Source organism: Haliotis asinina, chromosome 12 (genome assembly GCF_037392515.1).
Source record: "Haliotis asinina isolate JCU_RB_2024 chromosome 12, JCU_Hal_asi_v2, whole genome shotgun sequence".
Lineage (NCBI taxonomy): Eukaryota > Metazoa > Mollusca > Gastropoda > Lepetellida > Haliotidae > Haliotis > Haliotis asinina.
In genome coordinates, this window is record NC_090291.1 from 25,666,328 (window position 1) to 25,691,103 (window position 24,776).

Here is a 24,776-nt window from a genome sequence, read left to right on the forward strand (position 1 = left end):
AATGTGAGAATTCAGCGTGTCTGTGAGGGGCGACTGGGAGGGCTTTCGCCATAAGATTCAGAAAATTACATATTTTTCCTAATCCTGACTCATGCTTAATTGCTTACAGAATCCGATGGAAACTGTGGTGGGTCAGGCCATGCTGGATTCTGCTGTCAGTTGTAAAATACGTCCAATGATTCCCCCCCTCTCAGGAACTTGTCGTGGCGATAATTCAGTCTTATTCTTCTCACATTCGTTGTAGATTTTGGGGGGAGTCACATCCAGTCGAAAAAAGGTTTTGTTGACTGGTACGTGATGACACTAATATAGCTAGTGTCTCGTTAGTTTCAGATGCAACTAAATATCACAATATAACAATCGAAACTAGTTGCGACCTTTCTTCATGTTCAAATATCTTCATAATGAATATAAGGTTATAATCACTTATGCTAGTCTGTTCAAGATGTGCGCACTTTCCACCAAAATACTCTGCAGAGTGTCTGGCTTCCACAAGTCACGTGACATATCCAGTGAGTTAAGTCATCATCGTTGGGGAACTGTTAGTTGCTGAGCAACAAGTGGTCCAAACTGATGTTTGCCAGTGATGTCCTCCGTGGCTATGTCTCACAGATAATGGTTGGCAAATACTGCATTTGACTTCCGAAAACAGCCTTCCATAATAGTAGATAGCGAGCAGTTACGATGTAGAGGTAATGTAGAGGCTAGAGCTCTGACTTCATGTGGGTTAGAGGCCTGTGGAGGATCTAATCCTGCTGCTTTATACGTTATAAGTATAACAGCTCTGATCCTGACTTAGATAGTGTGGGTGTCTCACTAGATATAGGGATAAATAGGTGCTTGAACCGTTGTTTTCTAGACTTGGTATGTGCAATGTATCTTTTCAATGCTCTCACTGGACATGATAAATCTTGTGTATCATATGGTCCTAAGATTGAAGACAAAGCCCATACATGGAACTGTCTATCCCATCTTAGACATAAATGAGCTGTTTCCTGGTGACTTGTGTCGAAAATCCTTCGACTAAAGTCTAGAGCATGAATTTCTGATATTCTTGCCGCTGTAGCCAAGGCAAGTAAAAATAGCGTCTTTTGAGTCAACATTTCAACTGAAGTCTGATCAAGTGGTTTCATATGCATCATTTGTGAGATGTTGGAGTACAATATTTAGATCCCATGCTGGAGTTCTAAATCTGTGTTGTTGATCTTCCAACTTGAACGAACGTTGGTAAGGCAATGAGCTCTGGTACTTTAGTGAGTTTCGTCCCTGTTCCCATCGTGACAACTGAGGTGAGAGCAGCTGAGTACTTAGATAATGTAGAACCCTTCAGACCTTTAGACTATTTGAGGATGAGTTGCCTTGTTCACCGAAAATCCCTTTTTTTTCTGGCGTATGTTTCAAACCGTTTCCTTTTGTCGTCATAAAGTGTGTGAGTGGATTTTCGTAAAGCTAAGGTGAGTGCTTTCGCTGCTCTCGCTGAATATCCTCTGAGTTTCAAACAAGATTTAATACGGTCCATACGTGAAGATGGGAATACTGATGGTTGGCCGTGCACTTGTTTTGTGTGGGGACGAATGAGAAGATTCTTCCACTCTGGTAATTGTAGTGTTGGTTGTCCTAGCTCTTCTATAACTGTTGGAAACCAATCTCGCTTTGGCCAGTAAGGCGCGACCAAAATCAGTTGCAACCTCTTTGTTTGTCTGATTTTCTCGATGCCTTTTGGTAAAAAAAGTACAGGAGGGGGAAACGCATACACGTTCATTCCTTCCCATGAAATGCCGAGAGCGTCCGTTGCCCAGGCTACGGGATCTGGTACTGGCGACACAAAAGTTGTTGTCTGTTTGTTGAATCTCGTTGCAAATAGGTCTATATGTGGTGATTCGAAAGTTTGACTGATGCAGTATCCATTCTGTTGGAGATGGACGCAGGGAACGAGATCTGCCATGATGCTCCAGGCTCCTGGTATGTGCCTTGCTTTTACTTGAAGTTTCAGACTGTCGACTAAGTTGAACAGTTGAAACATTAGGCGTAGCAGAGATAGTGATGTTGTTGACCCTTTTTTGTTTATGTAAAACGCTACTGTTGAGTTATCCATGTGGATCATTAATAACTTGTTTCTCAATGCTGTCAACAGTGGTGGATGGCATAAATGACGACTTTCATTTCCAACTGGTTGATGTGAAGAGCCTGTTCCTAGTTGTTCCAGATTCCTGCTGCTACCTCGTTTTCTGGATGAGCTCCCCATCCTCACAGAGATACATCTACGTAAAGGTGGTTGTTGAATACCGGCCCTAACATATAGGTTCCTGCACAGGCATTCGATCGGCTTGTCCAGCACATCAGAAAAGGCTTCAGGCTGTCTGGGAGTGGAATCTGTCCTCTGTTGTTGAGATGAAGATTCAAGAATCATTATAAAGGACGCAACTGCAGTCTTGCTCTCCTGGTCATATCTTGCGCTGAGGTGAGGAGGCCTTGTAGACACTGCCATTGTCAAAGTGTTAGCGGAGAGAGTAGAGCTTGTGTTATCATTTCTTGAATCTTGACCTACCGGTCCTCTGGAACAACAATCTGATTCAATGTAGACAAATCCCAAGGAATTTGATATCTTCTTGAGGTTCCAGTTCCGACTTTGGGTGATTTACTAACCAACCCAGTTGTGTTAGTAGCCTGACCATGAAGTCAAATTGTAGTCTGAGTTGACTTTTCCGTTGATGTGCTTGTATCCCGTCGTCCAGATAAAAAAGCACTGCGTAGCCCCCTGAGGTGTAGATAATTATCAATGGGCTTCCCTGACCCTTACAAGGTCGAGACACCTAAAAAGGCGACAAGAATGGCTGCAGTAAATGAAACTATCATTGCTGCATGTCAGAAGACACAAGACGTGGAGTCAAAAGAAAGCGAGAGAACAATGCCATTTCCCCCCATGACCAGAGCAAAGATTGCAAAGTATGCCACAGAAAATGGAAATTCCAAAGCAGCCAAACAGCAAGATGTAAGGACTGGATATCGGCGAAAGCTCCATGCAGTATATGAAGACATCGTACTTGAAAAAAAAAAAAAGCCAAAAACAACACTGAAGATATAATGGAACTGGTGCACGAACAGTATGGGCGACCTTTGCTCCTCGGTCAACTCGATAAACTTGTAAAAGACCATGTGACCAGCAACAGGGAAGGGGGCGGTATCATCAACTACAACATTGTTTTAGCTGCTGCCCAAGGGATCGTCATACACGAAAACAGAATGTAGTTATCCGAAAATGGCGGACCCATTGAGCTGAACAGGAGCTGGGCTGAATCCTTCTTTCGACGAACTAGATTTGTCAAACGAAAAGGGACCAAAACTGCGAGGAAACTGCGGACAGACTTTGAGGACAAAAAGACAGAGTTTGTGTCATCAGTGCGCAAAGTGATTGAACAACAGTGCATTCCCGAGGAATTAGTGATAAACTCTGACGTGCCTGTGTCGTACTGGACAATGAGCCAGTGTGGTTCTAAACAAGTGGACATCGTAGGACTAGATGACAAAAAAAGGTCACCATGTTACTCAGATGTTCTATGAGTGGCAGTATGATTCCTCCTCAAGTCATTTACTGGGGGACTACTGATAAGTGCCATCCCAAGTTCACTTTCCCGTGTGACTGGAATGTAACCCACTCTACGACACACTGGAGTACCGAGGATACCATGTTGGAATACAGTGACAGTGTGTTTATGCCACATTTTTATCTGCGATTGACTGTCACTTGCAGTTTTCGCAATAATTAGTAGGTCACAGAATATAGTTGATTTACAGTAGTTGTCACTGAGGATTCCCCAATTTTCCCAGTAGCATTCATGACGTCCATCCACTTGAGACAGTTGTATGGGAACGCCCGGGGATGGAAGACTCCAGTTGTTGAAAGTGATTTTTAGCATTTATTACCTCTACTGCCCTTAGACGATCTTCCTGACATTTGAGAACGATTACTTCCTCCATAGGGGCAGCAAAATGAAAAAGATGATTTCTCCCCTCTATCATTGAATTTCTTGTCCCTTGCTCTTCGAACCCTGGAAAACTTGGACTTGCAAGTGTAACATGATTTGTCTGTTTAAGGACAAAAGCCAAAGTGTCGATGGATTTTATCATGATAACTTCGCTTGAATCTAGAGTAACCGATCTTGCTACGCCTTTAATCCCTCTCGAATACCATAGGTGCAGACCATGGGGCTCGATACAAGGGCTTTGTGAAGTTCTCACTCCATGAGTTGGCGGACAGGAGCCCCTGCCTACGAAGAAGATTAATTCCTGCAGTAGTAGAAGCTAGAAGTTCAGACATAAACTGCTGGTCCTTCCTCTGTGCAACAAGTGCCCACAGGATCATCCTCTCTTCCTCATTTACTAGATTGCTAAACTTTGCGATGAGAGTCTCGTTGATGGCTCCAGATCGCGCTAATCCAAACAAGAGTCATCAGAAGATGACATATCCCCCCGTCCCCACATATTTGAAAGGACAAATCATCTGACAGTTACTTATTGTGGTTTTAGACCAAGTCTGAATTGTTCCCATGGAATTCATGAAACATATATATGCCATATAACTGTAATAAAAAAAAGTCACCATTTCAAGATTTGTCTCATATATCTGCCAAGATCATTTGAAAGATATGAAATGGTTTTCGAGTTGTGCTCTGGAAACGAAGTCTGCAACGTGTTCATGGAACCGAGAAAATAATACATCACAAAAACCTGTAAATAGCAAAAGGTACCACTCTGCTACCAAGTAACACTGACAGATATTAAGAAGTTTTTGAGTTCTGCTCTGGAAACAGAAAACACCTCTCACTTTTGAGACTACGTCCGAAATGTTTCCATGGAAACCGATAAAATAATAAATCACAAAAACCAGTAAGTAGCAAAAGGCACCACTTGAGGTTCTGATTGACATACGTAGCAAGTTTTGCAGAAAAATATTGAACGGTTTTTGAGTTCTGCTCTGGAAACGAAGCTTATCCCTCCATTTTGAGACTATGTCTGAAACATTTCCATGGTAAACGAGAAAATAATATATCACAAAAACCTGTACATAGCAAAAGGCACCACTTCAGCTTCTGATTGATATATCTACCAAGTTTTGAAGAAAAATATTGAACCATTTTTGAGTTCTGCTCCGGAAACGAAGCCCACCCTACCATAAGACAAACACCAAAATGTTCCATGGAAAAACAAAAAAACCCATAAAAGCCAAAAATCAGTAAATAGCAAAAGGCACAACCATAGGCTGAGATTACTATATCTATCAAGTTTGGTCTAAAATATTGAACAGTTTCTGAGTTATGCTCCGGAAACAAAATGATTACGGACGGACGAGGCGTCGACTATATCCCCCCGCATTACATGCCCGGGGGATAAAAAGGTAGTAGTAGTAGTAGTGACCAGTTGCACCAGTCTCCTGTCTTCCACCTTGTAAAATCTACTATGAGCTGGGTTGATGACTTTATAGCCTTTGTCGACCTCAGACGCTCTGATGAATGGTTCCATATTATGAAGAGGGAAACGATGTGTGTTAAAATGCGGTACATGTCGCTGTTGAAACTTGGTTCTTGTAGACAAAGTCTCAGGTTTTGTAGATACGGGAGATATCGGCGGAAATGTTAATGTATCAATGTCGTCATTCTTCATCTTGTATGTGTTGAGCTCTGTGGTATCCTTAGATGGAGAAGCCAGGTTTAAACCATCCATGATCCATGATGGGATTTCCGAATCCGAAAATAAGACTTCCTCCGGTGATAATTCACTCTGATGTCTAACTCATTCTTCCTTGAGAAAGACGAAATAATAGATCGCCGACGATCCCAACTGCGTGAGTCTAAGTCCGAAGGGGAGGATGACTGCATATGACGTCTTCTATGAATAGGGGAGACTGAAGGAGACCTTCTCCGCTGACGAGTCCATCCACGAGTGCACTTACGAGAGCGCGAGACATCACTCATCCGAGCATAGCTACTCGGTGCGTGTACTCACTCAGTGTGAATATATCCTTCTCTGTGCTGCGATTTGATGATCGCGACCTGGATCTTCTGGAGTGGGTGCGTGCATGCACTTCCTCTTCATCCTCAGACATGAGTGCCGGTCTAGATGAATGCTCTTGTTGATTCACAACAAGATTTGATTCTTGTGGGGGACTCGCCAGACCCTGGACATAATTTTGGAGATACGGCTGGCTTCTCAAAGGAATGAATCTCAGCATTAAACGGTTACCCGACTTTATTTCACTAGATTTAGACATGACTTATGCGAACAGACGTTGCTTATCTCTAGCATGTCTGTGAACAGACCGTAAATATAATGAGAATTCTGCTTCAGACAATTTAATGCAAAATACACAACGAGTATGGGCAGAACATAAAGGTGCTAAATAAATACGTGCTAGAAATAGACACAATAAATACAAAACTGTATAATAATAACAAATATATACAAGCTAAAAACCGTATACAGCACAAATTTAGTTATAAAAACCGAAAAAATGAAAGACTTATCACCGTGTACAAGACCCCAGGTGCCAGGAGAGAGTGAAGTACCATGGCGGTCAGCTGACCATGTGCATGGGAAAAGGGAGGTAATACGTGGGCGAGTGTGCTTTTACGTCTGCTTCTTTTAGAAGGGAACTTCAAGGGATTTCAGGTGTTCCACTACCTTCGCCAGGAAGAGGAGAGTAAGCAATTAAGCATGAGTCAGGATGTCAACTAGCAGTAATAACACTATTTTTCAGGGCATTATCATTTGCAGAAGGCCAAGGTCTTTCATTAACTGCCTGACGATTCTTTAACAAGAATCTGAAAAGTGGCCAAAGTGTCAAGGTGACCTTGAAATTAAGCTGAAGGTCACCAAAACTGACTGGTGTCTGTCTACTCTCCCAGTATAGACTGTCACCAAATTTGAAGATATTGGTGCATTAGTTCATGAAATAAAAAAATCTGAATTGTGGTGACCTTGAGCTTAGTGTCTGCATAATCCCCCTATGTAGGTCGGCACCAAATTTGAAGACATTGGGTACAATAGTTCATGAGATATCGTGTTAACAAGAATCTGAAAAGAGGCCAAAGTGTGACCTTGAAATTAAGCTGAGGGTCACCAAAACTGGCTGGTGTCTGCATAATCACCCCATGTAGGCTGTCACCAAATTTGTTAAAATCTAAATATTTTTTATATTTAAATACTTACCTTACCATAGGTCTATAGCATATTACCTCAAGTTTTGCTTAGTAGGAGCTCTGACAGAGTTGAATTGCTATTCAATCTTGAATGGCTACCCACAATCGATGACTGTCATGATACATCTCCCCACTGTGCATGTGACTAAACAAGAACTTCACTTTTACTTCTCGGTCCAAAGAGTCCATAGTGGGGAGGAGAATCCAGCGTTGGAGGGACTAACCGCCCTATGGTAAGGTATGTATTTAAATATGTAAAATATTTAGATTTTAACAAATTTTGTACTTACCTTACCATAGCTCTATAGCATATGGATATAACAGACAGGACGGTGGTGCAGGACTCCAGAGGACCGTCAGAGTCTAACATCCCACATATGCCTCAGGGCAGTCGGACCACTGCTGATTCACTGAACACCGGTCTGCCGCAAGAATCTGTCATGAAGGTCAACTGGAATCAGAGTTAGCAGGTCACGTACTAACCACCGGAGCTGTACGGTACATTACCTCATGTCAGTACAAGACCCCCATAGACCAAGGTAAGATAGATCGTACCTATAGGGCGGAAGGATGCGTCAGTTGCTGTGCAACCACCAATGGTCCAAAAGACTGCAGCCCTTCCATATCGTCCACCGCTAAGTCCCGCAAGTAATGGCTAGCAAATACTTTAAAGGACCGCCAGAAGCATCTAGCCATTATGTCAGGAACTGTACAGTTTCTGTACAGGGTCATAGTTGAGGCTAACGCTCGGATCTTGTGCAGGTTATTAGATGAGTGTGGAAGATTCTGTGAGTCGTAAGCCACCAAGATGGTCTGCCTCAACCATAAGACTACTGTGTTACTGGTGACTCTCCCTCTTGTAGTCATGGAAAAGAGCAGGAACAACCTCTTCCTAGTTCCCCGACGAGGAGAGGACTTCTTGATATATAATCTGAGGGCCCAAACCGGACACAGTAACTGCTCTCTGGTCTGATGATGGCAGTAAGAGGGATGGGGAATAAACTGTCTGGTTGACCTGGAAGCTGGTTCTTCACCAGGAAATCCGTGAGAAGGCCCAAGTGAACAACCCCATGTTTAGTCTGTTCAAACCGGACCCTAGTCACATCCAGCGCATGAATTTCGCTGACCCTCGCCGCTGTAGCTAGCGCCAATGTTAGGTTAGGTTGTCAACTGGCAGGCAGCCGGAACTTAACCTTTTGGTCCTTCAGCTTGACCGCCTTCAACATAGCGACCACTTCCTGGATCTTCAAGACCTCCCTATCTCCTTTGACAGCTAACACTGAATTTAATGCTGACAGGTAAGTCCCAATGGTACTGCCCCTGAGCTTCCTCGAGCACCGCTTAAAAATGTAACAAGAGTCATCAGAAGATGACATATCCCCCTGCCCCCACATGTTTGAAAGGACAAATAATCTCAGAGTTACTCATTGTCTTTTTAGACTAAGATTGAATTCTTTCCATGGAATTCATGAAAATTATAAATGCTATATATCTGCAACCAGCAAAATCACAATTTCAAGATCTGTCTCATATATCTGCCAAGATCTGTTGAAAAATATGAAATAGTTTTCAAGTTGTGCTTTGGAAACAAAGCCCATTTTGAGAGTAAGTCCGAAATGTTTCCATGGAAACCAAGAAAATAATACATCACAAAAACCTTTAAAAACCAAAAGGCACCACTTTGGGGTCTGCTACACATATCTAGAAACAGATATTAAGAAGTTTTTGAGTTCTGTTCTGGAAATGAAACACACATCTCACTTTTCAGACTAATTCTCAAACGTTCATGGAAAACCGAGAAAATAATAAATCACAAGATCCCATACATAGCAAAAGGCACCACTATAGGTTCTGATTGATATATCTACCAAGTGTTGCAGAAAAATATTGAATGGTTTTTAGTTCTGCTCCGGAAACGAAGCCCATCCCTCCATTTTGAGACAATGTCAGAAACGTTTCCATGGAAACAGAGAAAATAATAAATCACAAAAACCTGTACATAGCAAAAGGCACCACTTCAGCTACTGACTGATATATCTACCAAGTTTTGCAGAAAAATATTGAACGGCTTTTGAGTTCTGCTCCGGAAACGAAACAAATCTCTCACTTTTGAGACTATGTCTGAAATGTTTCCATGGAACCTGAGAAAATTTTAAATCACAAAATCCTATAAATAGCAAAAGGCACCACTTTAGGTCTGATTGATATATCTACCAAGTTTTGCAGAAAAATATTGAACAGTTTTTGAGTACTGCTCCGGAAACGAGAGCCCCTCCACAAGACCAACACCAAAATGTTCCATGGAAAAATGAAAAAAATATAAATGCCAAAAATGTGTAAACAGCAAAAGGTATAACCATAGGTTGGGATTACTATATCTATCAAGTTAGGTCTAAAAATATTGAACAGTTTCTGAGTTATGCTCCGGAAACAAAATGATTACGGGTGGACGGATGGACAGACAAGGCATCGACTATATCCCCCTGCATTACATACCGGGGGAATAAAAACTCCGCCAGGAACTGGCGTGTCGCTAACAATGGGTCCTGCGACTTTTGGGCACAGAACTTCTCAAATGTAGCCCATTTGTCATCACAGAGTGATCGAGTGGAAGCCCTATGCAATGATCTTCGCCACTTGAGATGAGTACCCCTTGGCCCTAAAACAGTCCAGGTGCATAGATGAAACTGCACCGGGTCCGGGTGCAGTGTCCGACTGTGGGGATGGTGCAGCAACTGATCCCACTCTGGAAGCCAGAACAAATTTTTTCCTGCGAGGCGGCACAGTTCTGGGTACCACATCCTCCCTGGCCACAAGGGCGCGACCAAAAGCAGACAGATCCTCACTGCGAGCTTGAGTTTCGCCACTACCGCTGGTACTAGTACTGGCGGCGGGAAGTTGTAGGCATCCAGTCCTTCCAAAGACATCGACCGCCCAAGCTGCCGTGTCTTGTATCCGAAACACGTACACTGAAGTATGAGCCGAAATGTCTCCAGGTGAAGCATCCACTCGGTTGGGGACAGCTTCCCTGGTCTGGAGAGCGCATTCACTAGGACGTTTCTGCAACCTGGTATATGACGAGCTCTGGCCTTGATGTCGTTTGTGTCTAGAACGCTGGTTAGGCGGAACATCTGATCCAGCACGAACTTGGACCTGGTTGTCCCTTGTCTCAAAATCAGCTGTACAACCGTCCCGTTGTCTGAAACAATCAGTAGGTTGGAGTGGCATAGCAGCGGCGGCAAGTGGCTTACAGCTAGAATCACAGCTTCCAACTCGAGAACTTCCAACTTGTTGTTGTGCCACCCTGCTTCTACGTCAGACCAGAGCCCCGAGGTTATCTGATTGTTTAGGTGCGCACCCCAACCCTTGAGTGACGCATAGACAAATAGTTTGTGGTCCTGCACAAACTTGGTCAAGCAAACTCCGTCGCAGATGTTCGACTCGATCGTCCAGCACTGCAGGTATTGGTGCAGATGTCCCAGGAGCAACAGCCGCATTGTAACATCATCTGCCTGATGTATGGGAGGAGGTGCCTCTGTTACGGTCGTAACATCAGACGCCCTCTGCGCACTAAGTCTTGCACCGTGGATATGCCAAACGGCAGGTCCCGCCACTGGTAATGTCGACACTCGACCACAAACCTCAAAAATTTCCTGTGAGCCGTGTAGATGGGGATGTGCAGATACGCATCCTGTATGTCGTGACTGCACAGCCACTGTTCCAGAGATACCATCTTGAAGTGAGGAGGCTCCATCAAGTAACAATCGTTGAATGCTGCCATGTTGTGGATCATGCGTAGCTTGCCGGAGTCCTTCTTGGGAATGAGGAAGACTAGAGAGTAGAACCCTGGCGGGAGGTGTGGGTCCACTACTTCCTCGATGGCACACTTCTCTAGTAACCCTTCGATGTTGTCTGCCAGCAACATGATGCTGCGCCTCTGGATACACCCGTGATGCCGGATGGGATGTCAATGGAGTAGGTTGTATGACCGGTAGCTTGTAAGGATCTTTGAGGATGGACCAGTTCCTCCAAAAGATATCCAGTCTCCTGCCTACAGGTGTAGGGAACACTGGCACAGCTGGGGACGGGAGGTCCCAGTTGTGACAGGTGACACCTTCAACGTCTTGAATAGGAGCGCTTCCCCTTCCCTCTGCCCGGGATGGCGTCTCCCTGGTTGCGTCTGATGGCTTGCGCTGTTGCCTTGGCCGTGAGCTCTGGTAAAGACGGATCTAACAGATTCCCTCCTTGGGATGTAGTGCTTCTTCCCCCTGCCGCATGTACCCCGTCACGAAAAGCAGAAGATAGAGCCTCAAACGCTGATAACGACACCTCTGTGTTAGTTAACTCCGCATGCTCTTTGTAAACTTCTGGGATAGCATTTCCGAATAGGGCCTCTGAGTTCTTATAAGACGCCGCTTGAATTCTTCCTGCCACGAACAAGCGTCTAAAAACTCCATCCTTCACACCACCGTCGTCATCGCTAAAGCTGTACAGACATGACCCAACAGGTCATGAAGCACCTTGCGCCGCCACTGGAATAACGACAACAAATACTCCAATCGGGACTCGTCAGCTCCCGTCAAATCCACAGCCGCTGCTGATGTTGCTGATGCTAGCGTCGAGACCGGCTTCAGGATGTTCCGCAGCTACGTGTCAATCACTTGTATCCTTAAGTCCTGTACCTTATATGTGGAGGTGGAAGATAGAATCCTAATGGCCTCATCTAACACCGCCACAGAGTCCGCAAAGTTGACACTGTGCACCTTATAATCCTGCTTCTTTGACTAATTGTGGTATTTAACGACAGCTTGGCAAAGTCTTCATTCAGGGAGGATATGGCTTCGGCTACCATCAGATGTGGTGGTGTCATAAGTACTACTCTTCATCATCATTCCAGGATATGCCTGACGTGCGCTCCGGTGTCTGCTTTCTGTGCGCCAAGTGTCTAACTCGAGGAGGAACCCGCCGACCAAGAACATGATCGCCACTCCTTCTCTACACTCACCATCGTCAAAAAAGCCTTAAAATCTACACTTCATAACCCCGTACAAACTGCGCTGCTGAAGGGTGCATGACACCTTTGCACAATCTGGAAACCATGGGTGAGGATCCTTGCCGGACATCAGGCGTTTGCAAACCACACTCAAGTGATGTGTCATGTACAACTACTGTAACAAACTGAAAATAAAAACGTGACAATAAGAATAAGAGCTAAAATACCCCATACCACCTAATGGACCTAATGGACTGCTGCAGACAAGTGAGATGGCTGCCTCTTTGAAAGGGACAGCAAAATTTACAATAGATACAGTGCTAAGTGACAAAAAACATAGAACAGAAAGCTTAGATACGGCGGAACAAGATATTAACAGAAACCAATATTCTGATTAAAAAAAAGCGATCTGGTAAAAATTACGGAGACAACAACGAAAACAGGTGACACACTACCGTGTGTACAATAACGAATTTATATGTTACAATCGATACAAAGATTTAAAATATTACATACCACAACACCAAGAACCTGTAAAGGAATCAGTGCAAAAGCATAGTAAGTCAAATTTTATTAGCTGAAAAAAACCCCCCAGCAACCCAAACACGTCTAGACAAGATAATGCTTGAAGTAAAAGTGAAGTTCTTGTGGAGTCTGCGCACATGCGCAGAGGGGAGATCCAGATACTTCTGTATCATGACAGTCATCGATTGTGGGTAGCCATTCAAGATTGAATAGCGATTCAACTCTGTCAGAGCTCCTACTAAGCAAAACTTGAGGTAATATGCTATAGACCTATGGTAAGGTAAGTAAAAAATTTGAAGATATTGGGTATAATAGACTGGCGTACAGATGCCGCTGAATACATAGTCCCCCCTTTTTGCGTCACAAATACTGTAGGTCAATATCTGTGTTTTATGCAGATTTCAGTTTGTTGAGAGATCAGTGTCAGCGACCAGGGAAGAGAAAAGTTTGAAAAAGTTTGAAGTTCAAACCCTTAAAAAATAGCCATTGTCTGACTGCTTGAATCCATTTGATCATCTCGTGGTTGTTTGGACAGTCATCGGTTGCTCAAAGGGATGGCTGATGTTTTTCTACTCGTGTTTGTTAGACTCAGTATAGCAGTATAAAGAAAAATATTGAGTCAAACTTCATTTAGACTGGGATGTCCATATGAAAAATGTCACTAAACACACCAAACCTAAAATGGTAATTGCTCTAAATGTTAGAGAGCTCAACTGAAGTAAAATATTTGTAGGAATCTGGGATAAGACAAGAGTAAGAGCAACAGATGAAGCATATGATAATGATGATATTAATTTATTTCCCATATTACATATGCATGTACGCTGAGATGAGCCAACACATTATCAAAGTGCCAGGAATGAAATATCCAATATCTGAAGCAAACATGGTTAGTAGTGCATAAGATGGTGATGTAAGTGTTAGCATTCTGTTGTCAATGACAGCAATCAAAGTTGCAGCAGCAAGTGGGCAACACTTCAGTTTCAGATCACATATTCTCTACTCATTACATTAGGCACATTTCTGATGAATAATCTCCAGATACATTCAATTCACACAAGAGTCTTTTCTGAATTTTTATACTAGGGACTGACTGTTCATTTTAGGAACTATTGTCAAAAATGGCTTAAACTTCTGTCTGTTGCATCATGTCATTTGTGTGATAGTTTTGTGGACATAGTGCACATTTGTCATACTAATGGTCCCTGCAGATGTCAAGATCTGAAATTCAGTCAGAATTATATTCCTGCAAGATCAACTAACACCTGAGTGGAAGAAAAGGCCTAACTGTCATTAGCTGAAATAATATTAATGGGGCCTTCAAAATAACCTACTTTGTCACAGAAAGAATGCATTATGTCATAATTGACAAAACTAGATATAACCTGTGTCATTGTTATCATAAATCAGTTGGTTATGCGAGTTATGTATGAATACAAGAGTCATCAGAAGATGACATATCCCATTGGCCCCCACATGTTTGGAAGGACAAATCATCTCAGTTACTCATTGTTTTTTTTCAGACTAAGTTTGAATTGTTTCCATGGAATTCATGGAAATTATAAATGCCATATATCTGTAACCAGCAAAGTCACAATTTCAAGATCTGTCTCATATATCTGCCAAGATCTGTTGAAAGATATGTAATGGTTTTCGCGTTGTGCTCTAGGAATGAAGCCCATCCCTCCATTTTGAGACTAAGTCCACAACGTTTCCATGAAAACAAAGGAAATAATACATCACAAAAACCTTTAAAAACCAAAAGGCACCACTTTGGGGTCTGCCACACACATCTACCAAGTTTTACAAACAGATATTAAGACGTTTTTGAGTTCTGCTCTGGAAATGAAACACACACCTCACTTTTCAGACAAGGTCCAAAACGTTTCCATGGAAACCAAGAAAATAATAAACCACAAGATAAAGACGTTCAGTGTATGCGCTTAGAGCATGTCCCTTAGTGATGTGGATGAGGCGCCATATAAGTACTCTTATTATTACTCTTATTTAAGATGCTGTACATAGCAAAAGCCACCACTATAGGTTTGGATTGATATATTTACCAAGTTTTTGCAGAAAAACATTGAATGTTTTTTGAGTTCTGCTCCGGAAACGGAAGCCCACCCCTCCATTTGAGACTAAGTTTGAAACGTTTCCATGGAAACCAAGAGAATAATAAATCACAAAAGTCTGTAGAGAGCAAAAGGCACCACTTTGGGGTCTGCAACACATATCTGCCAAGTTTCATGGACAGATATTAAGAAGTTTTTGAGTTCTGCTCTGGAAACGAAACACATGTCTCACTTTTCAGACTGGGTCTGAAACGTTTCCATGGAAACCAAGAAAATAATAAATCACAAAAACCTGTACATAGCAAAAGACACCACTATAGGTTCAGATTGATATATCTACCATGTTTTGCAGAAAAATATTGAACGGTTTTGAGTTCTGCTCCAGAAACGAAGCCCACCCCATCATTTGACTAACACCAAAATGCTCCATGCAAATACAAAACAAATGAAAATGCCAAAACTCTGTAAAAAGGCACAAATGTAGGTTGAGATTATTACATCTTTGAAGTCTGGTCTAAAAATACTGAATGGTTTCTGAGTTATGCTCCAGGAACAAAATGGTTACGGACGGACGGGCAGGAGGACAGACAGACAAAGAGTCAACTATATCCCATGGGGGGTGAAATCACAAAAACCTGTAAATAGCAAAAGGCACCACTTTAGGTTTTGATTGATATATCTATCAAGTTGAACAGTTTTTGAGTTGTGCTCCGGAAGCGAAACCCATCCCTCCATTTTGAGACTAAGTCCACAACGTGTCGATGGAAACCAAGAAAATAATACATCACAAAAACCTTTAAAAACCAAAAGGCACCACTTTGGGGTCTGCTACACATATCTAGAAACAGATATTAAGACGTTTTTGAGCTCTGCTCCGGAAATGAAACACACCTCTTACTTTTGAGACAAAGTCTGATTCGTTTTCACGGAAAAAGAGAAACCAAGAAATCACAAAAACCTGTAAATAGCAAAAGGCACCCTTGTAGCTTCTTTTTTCTATATCTGCCAAGTTTTGCTCAAAGATACTAAGAAATTTTTTAGTTCTGCTCTGGAAACGAAGCCCATCCCTCCATTTTAAGACCAAGCCCAAAATGTTTTCAAGGAACCTGAGAAAATAATAAATCACAAAAACCTGCAAATAGCAAAAGGCACCACTTTAGGGTCTGCCTCACATATTTGCGAAGTTTTGGTGAAAGACATTAAGACTTTTACTTCTGCTCCGGAAACGAAGCCCATCCCTCCATTTTGAGACTAAGTCCAGAATGTTCCAAGGAACCTGAGAAAATAATAGACAACAAAAAACTGTAAATACCATAAGGCACCACTTTGGGGTCTGCCACACATATCTACCAAGTTTTGCTGAAAGATATTAAGAAGTTTTCGAGTTGTGCTCCAGAAACGAAAGACACCTCTCACTTTTGAGACAAAGTCCAAACATTTCCAAGGAAACCAAGAAAATAAAAAATCACAAAATCCTGTAAATAGCAAAAGGTACCACTTTAGGTTCTGACTGATATCTCTACCAAGTTTTGCAGAAAAATACTGAACAGTTTTTGAGTTCTGCTCCGGAAACGAACCCACCCCATCATTTGACTAAGACCTAAATGTTCCATGGAAAAACAAAACAAAACAAGCAAATGAAAGCTGCAAATAGCAATGGGCACAGCAATAGGTTGGGATTACTGTATCTATCAATTTTGGTCTCAAGATATTGAACGTTTTTTTAGTTATGCTAAAAAATCAATACAGACGGACAGACAAGGCGTCGACTATATCCCTCTGCATTACATGCCGGGGGGATAAAAATGGGATCGTTAACATTGGTTGGTGCAAGTAAGTGAAATATCTATAAGTTCACTGGGCTCGGGAGATGTTTACTGCAAAAAATGCAAACTAAACAAACTTCTGGTAATCTTCAACTGTAATAAACAATCTCACAAAAGTTGTCTATCACACTTTCCAGTATCATATGTTCTCAAACATCAATATTACATTTGAGTTTGTTCTGTCATGCTCCATCTTTGACATCAAATTCATCTAATGTGGAAGGTCAGTGGTTTAAAGCCCTGGGCATATGCATACATACTGTATTAAAATATGGAGCTTGTCCTGTCTTATGACCATGCAGTAAGCAGTTATTCCTAATGCCCAGCTTATCTGCAGCTATTTCAAACCATGCAGTGGCTACAGATAAGAACCCATCGTTAAAATATATATCCTATTTTGAGAATCTTATGAACTTGCACCCTGACCTTCAACAGGACATGTGCCAAACGAGTTCTCCTGGGCCATGTGGTAGAATTCAGGAAAATGTGGTAAGCACCAAAATGTAAACTTGTCCTTAGGTAAGTAACTTCTTATTGCATATAGGTACCTGATTATTGTCTTGAAACTAAACCTGGGTTTTCCTCATGAACAATTTACATTAACTCAAGACATTTTCACAATCATTCTGCATTCTCTGTGTCACTGGTCTTGTTAGGATGGCATGTTAGCCCAGAAGCTGTGAACACATCTGTCTATTCTTTGTTGGCACTGCCCCTGTGAAATATTTGTGGTAAGGACAGTCAAATAATCCTGAATGTGCAACAGTGGTAATGAACTTCTCTCAATGAATCCATCATATCAGAGAACAAAATAAACTTCAAAAAAACCCCAAACAAATTAACACCTACCAGTGTTAGACTGAACATACAATTAGTAGCATTAAGTGACCATAAATGCCAATGAAAACAAGTGAAGTGTTATTGCATGATTGATGATTTCAAGTATTACCTACTGCAATCCGGCCTATGTATTTGGCAGACAGACAGACAGACAGGTGCATATTAATCCATGTATTAATCATGCTATCAATTAATCAAAAGTACGATACTGATACTTGTCAAATTCATTCAGAAAGAGAAAGTTAAGACATATGACGTTCTGAAAGTAAATGTAAAATGCACATGACACTATCATCACAAACGGGGCTGCGTAATATTACTAGCATACTGGTGTAGCAAGCCAGTTCTTCCCTGGTGTAAACTTTCCCCAGGGACAATCTGGCCTAGGCCAAACTTTACCAGGGAAAGTTTGTTCCTTAGGCTGGGGAAAGTTTGGGCTCGGCTTAAATTCCTTTCTCCCACCCATCCCCACCACCCCATGCACACATACCAAAGTTTTCCCCCTGCTTAAACTAGGATATTTTGTTCTCTTTTCTGTGAACAAGAGTCATCAGAAGATGACATATCTCCCCGGCCCCCACATGTTTGAAAGGACAAATCATCTGACAGTTACTCATTGTTCTTTTTAGACTAAGTTTGAATTGTTTCCATGGAATTCATGAACATCATAAATTCCATATATCTGTAACCAGCAAAGTCACAATTTCAAGATCTGTCTCATATATCTGCCAAAATCTGTTGAAAGATATGAAATGGTTTTCCACTTGTGCTCTGGGAATGAAGCCCATCCCTCCATTTTGAGACTAAGTCCACAACGTTTCCATGGAAACAAAGAAATATATCACAAAAACCTTTAAAAATGAAAAGGCACCACTTTGGGGTCTGCCACACATATCTACCAAGTTTTACTGACAGATATTAAGAAGTTTTTGAGTTCTGCTCCAGAAATGAAACACACATCTCACTTTTCAAACTAGGTCCAAAACGTTTCCATGGAAACCGAGAAAATAATAAATCACAATATGCTGTACATAGCAAAAGGCACCACTATAGGCTTTGATTGATATATCTACCAAGTTTTGCAGAAAAATATTGAATAGGTTTTGAGTTCTCCTCTGGAAATGAAGCCCATACCTCCATTTTGAAGCTAAGTCCAAAACGTTTCCATGGAAAGCGAGAAAGTAATAAATCACAAAAAACTGTAAATAGCAAAAGGCACTCCTTTGGGGTCTGCCACACATATCTGCCAAGTTTTGCAGAACAAGAGTCATCAGAAGATGACATATCCCCCCGCCCCCACATGTTTGAAAGGACAAATAATCTCAGAGTTACTCATTGTTTTTTTTTAATTGTTTCCATGGAATTCATGAAAATTATAAATGTCATACATCTGTAACCAGCAAAGTCACAATTTCAAGACCTGTCTCATTTATCTGCCAAGATCTGTTGAAAGATATGTAATGGTTTTCGATTTGTGCTCCAGAAACGAAGCCCATCCCTCCATTTTGAGACTAAGTCCACAACGTTTCCATGAAAACAAAGGAAATAATACATCACAGAAACCTTTAAAAACCAAAAGGCACCACTTTGGGGTCTGCCACACACATCTACCAAGTTTTACAAACAGATATTAAGACATTTTTGAGTTCTGCTCTGGAAATGAAACACATCTCTCACTTTTCAGACTAGGTCCAAAACGTTTCCATGGAAACTGAGAAAATAATAAATCACAAGATGCTGTACATAGCAAACGCCACAACTATAGGTTCTGATTGATATATCTACCAAGTTTTTGCAGAAAAAAATTGAATGGTTTTTGAGTTTTGCTCCGGAAATGAAGCCCATCCCTCCATTTTAAGACTAAGTTTGAAATGTTTCCATGGAAACCGAGAGAATAATAAATCACAAAAGCCTGTAGAGAGCAAAAGGCACCACTTTGGGGTCTGCCACACATATCTGCCAAGTTTCATGGACAGATATTAAGAAGTTTTTGAGTTCTGCTCTAGAAACGAAACACACATCTCACTTTTCAGACTAGGTCTGAAACGTTTCCATGGAAACCAAGAAAATAATACACCACAAAAACCTGTACATAGCAAAAGGCACCACTTCAGGTTCTGATTGATATATCTACCAAGTTCTGTAGAAAAATATTGAACAGTTTTTGAGTTCTGCTCCGGAAACGAAACACACCTCTCACTTTTGAGACTATGTCCCGATATGTTTCCATGGAAAACGAAAAAATAATAAATCACAAAAACCTGTACATAGCAAAAGGCACCACTTCAGGTTCTGATTGATATATCTACCAAGTTTTGCAGAATAATATTGAACAGTTTTTGAGTTCTGCTCCGGAAGCGAAGCCCATCCCTCCATTAGACTAACAACTAAATGTTCCTTGGAAAAACAAAAAAAAATAAAAATGCCAAAAATCTGTAAACAGCAAAAGGCACAACCATAGGCTGAGATTACTATATCTATCAAGTTTTGTCTAAAAACATTGAATGGTTTCTGAGTTATGCTCCGGAAACAAAACGATTATGGACGGACAGATGAGGAGTCGACTACAATAAATAAATAAAATATTCAACGGTTTTTGAGTTCTGCTCTGGAAACGAAACACACCTCTCACTTTTGAGAGTAAGTAAAAAACATTTCCATGGAAACTGAGAAAATGATAAATCACTAGAACCTGGAAATAGCAAAAGGCAGGACTTTAGGTTCCGATTGACATATCTACCAAGTTCTGCAGAAAAATATTGAATGGTTTTTGACTTATGCTCCGGAAATGAAGCCCATACTTCCATTTTGAGTCTAAGTCCAAAACCGTTCCATGGAAACCAAGAAAATGATAAATCACAAGAAGAAGATGACATATCCCCCGGTCCCCACATATTTGAAAGGACAAATCATCTGACAGTTCCTTATTTTGTGTTTAGACCAAGTCTGAATTGTTTCCATGGAATTCATGAAAAATATAAATGCCATATATCTGTAATGAAAAAAAGTCTCATATAACTGCCAAGATCTTTTGAAAGATATGAAATGGTTTTCGACTTGTGGTCCAGAAACGAAGTCAGCAACGTGTTCATGGAACTGAGATAATAATACATCATAAAAACCTGTAAATAGCAAAAGGCACCACTTCGGGGTCTGCCACACATATCTACCAAGTACCACTGACAGACATCAAGAAGCTTTGAGTTCTGCTCCGGAAACAACACACCTGTCACTTTTGAGAGTAAGTCCGAAACGTTTCCATGGAAACCGAGAAAATAATATACGAGTCATTTTAAAAAAATGCAGGAATTCTTGTCCCTGAAATTACATAAATATTTCTTCAAATTTATTACAATTTTTCAGCCCAAGAAGTATATTAAGGCATTATAATTGTATATCCATGTTTAATTGAGGACAAATGTATTTAGATTTTTTATTGCAGTCCTTAAAAGGGCGAAAATTGAGCTGTTTTCATTGTCCCTCAGTCAGGGTGTTGTTCGTTTTTTATCTCTGTTGATACAAATTCACTAAATTAGTTTCGGGGGCTGATTTCCTGTGTATTAACTGTTTGGTTCACACACATAAGGTTTGAAAGATGTTTGATTTCATATTTTTTAAAATAAGACATGTTTTGTAGCTGTCCCTCATGATATTGTTCTTTCCCGTAACGACAGCCTCAAATTTGAAATAATGTATGATCCCTGATGCCAAGATACCCAAACTTCTGCATGCTCTTTGGCACTTCCTGTGTTCTCATGATGACAAAGTTCCAGATGTTCTATTGACTGAGAGTTGCGGGGAAAGGACTTAAAATATTAGGATTTGCGTATATTCATTAAGTGTCTTTCCTGTAACAATAGTGTTGCACTGACATGTACAATACTGCAAACTTTTTTTTCCATGGTTGCATCTGAACTGTGAAACATTTGAAACTTGGAAAGTCCAATTTTTATGAGGGGGCATTAATTTTCTCATAATGTAATTTGTGTTGATGTACTTCTTTCCTATAACATTCTTTCCTGTAACGACGTTTAAAAGGGAACTGTGTGTAATATAAACTTGTATCTTCATATGTTATTAGGTGTGAACCTGTCACACTTTTTGTTCAATATATTATTATGTTTATACAATGTGAAAAACAGATGATAAGTGATGTTTTTGTCCTCAGGCGGTTACAGCAGAGAATGGTAATTGTTACGGGAAAGAATATATCTGTCACTATGATTATCATGTTTAAGGTTTAATCATTACACGAATATTATTCTTTACCGTATGTGTATGCAATTAACAGCATTTGCTGGATGTACATACTGATTTAACTACAATGAAATACAACCGTTACAGTAAAGAATTTATTCTGTTACTGTAAAGAACATGTATGTTACCATAGAGAAAAAACAGCAGTTCAGAGGATTTTTGCATACAATATGCAGATGTCTTAATATATTCTTAGGTGTAAGCTTTTGTAAACTCACACTTTTTGGTTCAATATATTGATGTTTATATAATATGATAAACAGATTGTTAAGCGACATTTTTTGTCTTTCCTGTAACAGGCATATCCTTCCCGTAACAACAATATTTTTTGTATTTTTTCAAGGTTTTGAATAATGATATTGATTTAAAAATACTGTATCAAGAAGTATGAATGTTTTCATTACCATTAATGTAACAAAATGTTTTCTTGGGTGAGGTTTTGCTGAAAAATCCAAAATGGAAACTTAGTTCTATGTTTGATTTTTTAGAAAGTATACAAACAAACTTATTTGAGCAAAGAAATCCATGCAAATGCAAACATTTATGTGGATATACATACAATCTAAGCTTATCTTCATGTCTGTCACACAATATTGCTAGAAATATTATTTTAGTAACATGCTTCATCATCTAAAGTGTTGTTATGGGAAAGAAATGTAACTTTGGTGATTTGAGAAAATGACATATTTTAAAAAAAAAATGATTGCTATTAAGGGTGAGTTCTGTTATGGAGGGAGCAGTAGCATATGATGCTATCTGAAACTTCATTTTGTCATTTCATGAGAACCAAATATTGGTATATTTTGAAAACGACTCATATCACAAAAATCTGTACATAACAAAAGGCACCACTTCAACTTCTGACTATCTACTAAGTTTTGCAGAAAAATATTGAACGGTTTTTGAGTTCTGCTCCAGAAACGAAGCCTAATTTGAATAACTCAACATTCGTGTTTGTGTATTTTCTAAAATTCTAGCTTTACTGGAGATGTTTCTGAATTACCATTGGTAATGAAAAACAGACATGATCACTAAATATGTTATTTTTGAACTTTAGTACTTCAAATTAATTATCTGATTTCTACACTTCAAACCACATACTGAATGATGCATAAATTGCGATTTCATACGTGTAAAAAATAGCAACCTTTCAGAGGTCATTTCCAGCACTTTAGCTTTGTTCAAGACAATTGTGGCTGGTATCAAGAAACAGGAAATATCACCAAAAATCAAAAACTTTTAAATGTATGTTACTTGTGTACATGTTATATATTTGATTTACATTCCACTCCAAAGTGAAGGTTGAAGACGAAGGACATATATGCCACTTACGTACCCTTAGGATTAAGCAAGGGCAGGATGCGCTATGTTTGTTTTTACAAAAACATACCATTTTCTTTAGTTTTACGTGAGTTGCTAAGCGAAAACAAACTTGCCATGAGTTTGAGATTGGTATTTTCAACATGGGCGAGCGAGCGAGTTTAGTTTTACGTCGCACTTAGCAATATTCCAGCTATATGGCGACGGTCTGTAAATAATCGAGTCTGGACCAGACAATCCAGTGATCAACAACATGAGCATCGATCTGCGCAATTGGGAACCGATGACATGTGTCAACCAAGCCAGCTAGTCTGACCACCCGATCCCGTTAGTCGCCTCTTACGACAAGCATATTTTCAACATGACATACTCCTACTTGTACAGTGCACCATATAGATGACCACAGTGGAGAGTGGGAACACTTGAGGAGTCTCTTTCCTCAGTCTAAGTAAACGTAGTCTCATTGTTATTCGTTACACTACACCACTGAGTCTAACAAACCCTAGCAGAAGGTCGCGTCAGGCAACTCTTGAGCTACCTATGACTGTCCAATCAAACGCGAGATTGTTAAACAGATTGCTACTACACAGACAATGGCTACTACTTAAGGATTGGAGGTCACTCACACAGATCTCTCCACAAACAAAAATCTGCATGTCACACAGCTAATTGACCTGCAGTATATACAGTATATATCTTTATTGGGGTCTCTGTTGACATGGTTATCATAAGGTAATATTAGATGACAAGATGACATCCTAGAATATTGACAAAAACACTATTTTCAGCAACTGTTTACTCACTGTTGTCATGGTTGTAATGTGTGCCATGAGCATCACCTGGAAGCGAGCGTACGCTAAATGGCATTTGGAATCTTCGGGTACGAACCTTTTTGAGATAAAAAGTGTGAGTGTCCACTTTTGTGATTTGGTAAGCTGTGTTCTGACTGGTCAGTCTCAAAGGTTACCTGATGCGACCTGCCATAGTAGGTCTCAGACTCAGTAGTGGAGTGTAATGAAAAGTGCTGAGGCTAAGTTTACTTAGCCTGTTCTTTACCATGTTGAACCATAGGTATCTGTGTGGTATAATAATACAGACGTAATTCATCATGCACCAATTTTCATCTCCGACAACTTAGTGTTTGCAACAGTTCAAATCTCATTTGGGAAATATCGAGCTCCATAGCTCATGCAATGTTGAAAGTGTACAAGTTTAGAGTGTACAGGTATGATCGACATGGCATAAGCTCACTAGACTTTATGTCAGATGAGCGAAAAAGCAGACTTGTTTCTTGACTCACTCTTTAGCATTCTCCAGTGATCTCCTCCTTTCTCCATACTGTTCTTCCCATGCTTGCCTTTCCTTTTCAAACACCTTGTACTTGTCATCCAACTCTTTCTGCTGCTGCTCTAAACTCTTCTTCATCTGCTCTGCACGCTTCTGAAGCTGTTCAAAGGAAAACACTATTTTTTCAAATAATGTTTAAAGAATAAAAATACAAAATGCTACACATTCTAACCTTCAGAAGTCCATGTATGGACATTGTGGCCTGCATATGTGATAATTCCCACTATTAGACTAACAACTAAATGTTCCATAGAAACACAAAAAAACCCAAAAAACTCTGTAAATAGCAAAAGGCACAACTATAGGTAGAGATCATTATGTCTATCGAATTTGGTCTAAAAATATTGAACAGACGGACGGAGGAGGCGTCAACTATATCCTTCCACATTACATGCTGTGG

At 40.5% G+C, this 24,776-nt stretch overlaps 1 protein-coding gene across 2 annotated transcripts in view; it reads right to left on the bottom strand.

Annotated features, from left to right (window-relative positions):
• LOC137257616 (septin-7-like) overlaps positions 1 to 24,776 on the bottom strand; it is a 112,943-nt gene that overhangs the window by 15,015 nt on the left and 73,152 nt on the right. For both annotated transcript variants that reach the window (XM_067794937.1, XM_067794938.1), the window contains exon 12: positions 24,330 to 24,475. In XM_067794937.1, the coding sequence (XP_067651038.1) occupies positions 24,330 to 24,475 (146 nt within the window). The remainder of the gene's footprint in view (positions 1 to 24,329; positions 24,476 to 24,776) is intronic.